Raw genomic sequence first — 3,782 nt, 5'->3', positions numbered from 1 at the left:
CAAGATGCAATCCGTGCCAAATTGCTAGATTATGCAATACCACCGATATTGTTCTCAAATATATGTGATTTTAGTAGCCAATAATGATTTCAGTTCCCTGTTGAATGAATGTATGTAAACTTTGTAAGCTAACTCCTTGTACTAAAAACAATACTTCAAATACCAACATGAAATGTTCAATAGTTGTACCCAATGAGCTCTAGATGCAGAAAGAGGGTTTGGACTTTGAATTCCTTGTGGAATCAATTTTAAAACTTATGAAAAGTATTGCTTTGCACCAAATAAGCACAAAAACTAGAAATGCACGTTATAGTCATAATGTAATTGGTAACTGGGTGCTATAGAATTGTACCTTTTAATTGCTCCATAACCATGACTGCCCATTACCAAAATTGATGCATGGTGTTTATCTATAGCCTCACACAAAACATTCCGGGGATCTCCATGACTCACTTCAATTGACACATCATCAATCTGCACAGAAATTTTAATTCATTAATTCTATAAGCTATAACAATAATTCTTACCATAATGCAAAAATTCATTCTAGAAGGTCTGGCCGGCCTATAGGTTCCAATTCTCCAATAATACTATGTCAATTATTTAGTATCTAGAAAGATCATTTTGAGTGTAATTATGCAGGCCTTGCATACAATTAGTGCCATTTACAAAGGTTAGCAGCAACATGACACTCACTCAACCATGTAAGTCACAGCCGGCTCAATAACATTGATCTTTTATTTTTATTTCTTTTTGTTAAGCAGGTACTATAATTCTAATTACATAAATCTTATACACTAATGTATTATTAATCACAAAAAAAATTAATTCAAAAAATTAATTATTTATATGATTAAAGTGATACTAATCATATTAATTGTCAGTGACTAGTTTTTTTTATTTTTTTATTTTATTTTATAATATTTTTAGTAGCTTTCGCATTTCCTTATTTATTTATTATGCACACGTAATTGTCCCCAAATCAAGAAAAGGGAAAGATTTGAATCAATGAGTTCTACTTTATAAGATGTGATCCTAATCAATTGTACTATATATGTGATTGTTACCGATTTACTGTTGCAGATGTCCTTAGCCTTCTGAAAGGTATTAGCGGCTGACTTCCTCAAATCTGAGTCCAAAACCTTTACTTTGGTCCTTCATTTTTACTGTGGTTGTTGAATTCTCCACCGTGAACCTAGGCCTTTGGGACACAACTGGTATTATTTATTTGATAGATATTATCATATTCTTAGTTTCAAATATAATTTTATATTACTTGTAATTTCAATTTTTTCCTACTTGTAATGTCAATTTGCTCTCTATATGTACCAGAGTACAATTAAAGATGTAGTTAGATCTATTTTATGTAGTGTTTATTGAGTTGTTGAGCAGGGTGTTCAAATGTACCCTGCCTTTGTTGTGCTTATGTGGAATTAATTTGAAATTCTAAAAATTCAAATTGCAACCAGTTTTGTATTAAGTTGTTGGATTTACTCTTTACTTGTATCCTAAAACAAGTTTGTAATTAAACAAGTTTGCCAAATTGGGCAAGTTTGGTATTGTAATGGCACAATATTTGAATTTATTCTCAATCGTTTCTTATGAATTTTTCTTCTCTTTTGTTTTTTATAGGTTATTTTGAAATTTAAAATTACTTGAATTGAAAATATGAGTGCAAGCAATGAAGAACCTGAAACAATCTCACTTTATGATATGGTGGATGATGAGTCAGAAATAAACGAAGATCAAAATGATGTAGACTTGTCATTAAATGATTCAAATCAACCTTTTGCATGCAATAGGCATTTGGAACCATGTCTCAATATGGTATTTGATAAGCTTAAGGATGCGAAAGCATGTTATAATGCATATGCAAGGCGAAAGGGGTTTGGCATACGAGTAAATCATACTCGAAAGACTAAAAATGATAGAATATTGGTTGGTATTGAATATGTTTGTTCAAAGGAAGGGTTTCGTCGTAGACGTGATGAAGACACAGAAAGAATAGGTCCAGAGCGTGCAGAAACAAGAGTAGGATGCAAAGCAATGATAGGTTTAAAGAAAATTGAAGATACATGGGTTGTGTGTAAGTTTGTGGAGGATCATAATCATGAGCTTCTTACTCCTAAGAGTACAAGCATGCTTCGTGGGCATAGAGTGATAACAAATGCCCAAAGGAATCTTATATATACACTTAATGAGACAGGTATACCTCCAAGCAAGATAATGTCTGTGTTAATTAAAGAATCTGGTGGTGATTATAATGTTGGATGTATTCCGGTTGATATTCAAAATTATTTGGGTAATAAAAGAAGAAAGTTGCTTCAAGATGGAGATGCCCAGGGAATGTATAAATATTTTATTGAGCAACAATGTAAAAATCCAGGTTTTGTTTATGCAGTTGAAGTTGATGAAAATGGGTGCATGGGTAATTGCTTTTGGGCAGATGCTAGGTCAAGAATTGCATACCAATATTTTGGAGATGTTGTTACTTTTGATGCTACATACCAAACAAATACTTATAAGATGCCTTTTGTTCCTTTCACAGGAGTTAACCACCATCATCAATCGGTGATGTTTGGATGTGCTTTGCTTGTGAATGAAACAACTGAATCTTATACATGGTTGTTGAAGACTTAGCTTAATGCAATGCTTGGAAATCCTCCTTCTACAATTATCACAGATGATGACAAGGCTATGGCTAATGCAATTGCAAATGTATTACCTAATGCAACTCATAGATTGTGTATGTGGCATATTTTACAGAAAGTTCCAGATCAGTTGTCTCATATATATAATAAATATCCATATTTTCAGGGAGAATTTCACCATTGCATCCATGATACACTCACCATTGAAGAGTTTGAGTTAGGATGGAGTAAGATTATGGAGAACTATGGATTGGGGGATAACGATTGGTTGGGAAATCTTTACATGCGGCGTGAAAAATGGGTTCCCGCTTACTTACGAAGGAAATTTTGTGCTGGGATGTCTACAACTCAAAGGAGTGAAAGCATGAATAAATTTTTTAAAGATTATGTTCGTTCAAGTACAACGATAAGTGACTTTGTGTATCAATATGAGCAAGCTTTGAATGCATGTTATCTTAAAGAGAAAGAACAGGATGTAAAGACAAAAAATTCAGTGCCAATTTTGAAAACATGTTATAAGATGGAAGTAGAGGCGGCAAAAGTTTATACAAGAAAGATGTTTATGAAATTTCAAGAAGAGTTATTTTGTAGTAAAAATACAAGGCATCTAAATATTGTGAAGAAGGAGTGAAGAAGATATATAAGGTGGTAGCTCACGGGAAAGAAAGTCCATTTTATGAAGTGTCACTGGATACTGTTGAGACAAAAGCTATTTGTACATGCCATATGTTTGAGTTTGTTGGAATTATTTGTAGGGATATTCTTGCTGTTTTTGTGAAGAAATCTCTTGTGCACTTTTTTCCATCACATTATATTTTAGAGAGATGGACAATAAATGCCAAGAAGCGCATTGTACATGAAATATCTGGAGATGTCGTACAGGTTGAGCCACAAATTTCTTCTACCTTGATGAGAAATAGTTTGATGCTTCAATTTTTGGAAGTTGCAGAGGCAGCATCACAGTCAGAGAAGAAATACAAGCATCTTGGACAAACTTTACAAAAGGTTCATGAGGAGCTTCTAGGCATGCAAGATGTTTGTGATGTTGATGATTCAGGAAGTCCTGATAATACTACATTAAACAATCAAGTATTATCAAATCTTCCAATTGCTTTGCGAGACCCTCCACAT

General features: G+C 33.2%; 1 protein-coding gene and 1 long non-coding RNA gene across 2 annotated transcripts; both read left to right on the top strand.

Annotated features, from left to right (window-relative positions):
* The first annotated feature begins 468 nt into the window (after window positions 1-468).
* Window positions 469-1,565, top strand: LOC126724460 (uncharacterized). The gene is made up of 2 exons (XR_007654992.1): window positions 469-704; window positions 1,084-1,565. It is a non-coding gene; the product is annotated as an uncharacterized LOC126724460 (long non-coding RNA).
* Window positions 1,566-1,668: 103 nt separating this feature from the next.
* On the top strand, window positions 1,669-2,640 carry LOC126721939 (protein FAR1-RELATED SEQUENCE 5-like). Its single transcript, XM_050425032.1, has one exon. It carries the CDS (start codon window positions 1,669-1,671, stop codon window positions 2,638-2,640), a length of 972 nt encoding a protein of 323 aa, XP_050280989.1.
* The last annotated feature ends 1,142 nt before the right edge of the window (window positions 2,641-3,782 follow it).

The sequence above is a fragment of the Quercus robur genome, chromosome 4, assembly GCF_932294415.1.
Source record: "Quercus robur chromosome 4, dhQueRobu3.1, whole genome shotgun sequence".
Taxonomy (NCBI): Eukaryota; Viridiplantae; Streptophyta; class Magnoliopsida; order Fagales; family Fagaceae; genus Quercus; species Quercus robur.
The sequence above is the reverse complement of the archived record's forward strand: the minus strand, read 5'-3'. Positions and strand labels throughout refer to the sequence as shown.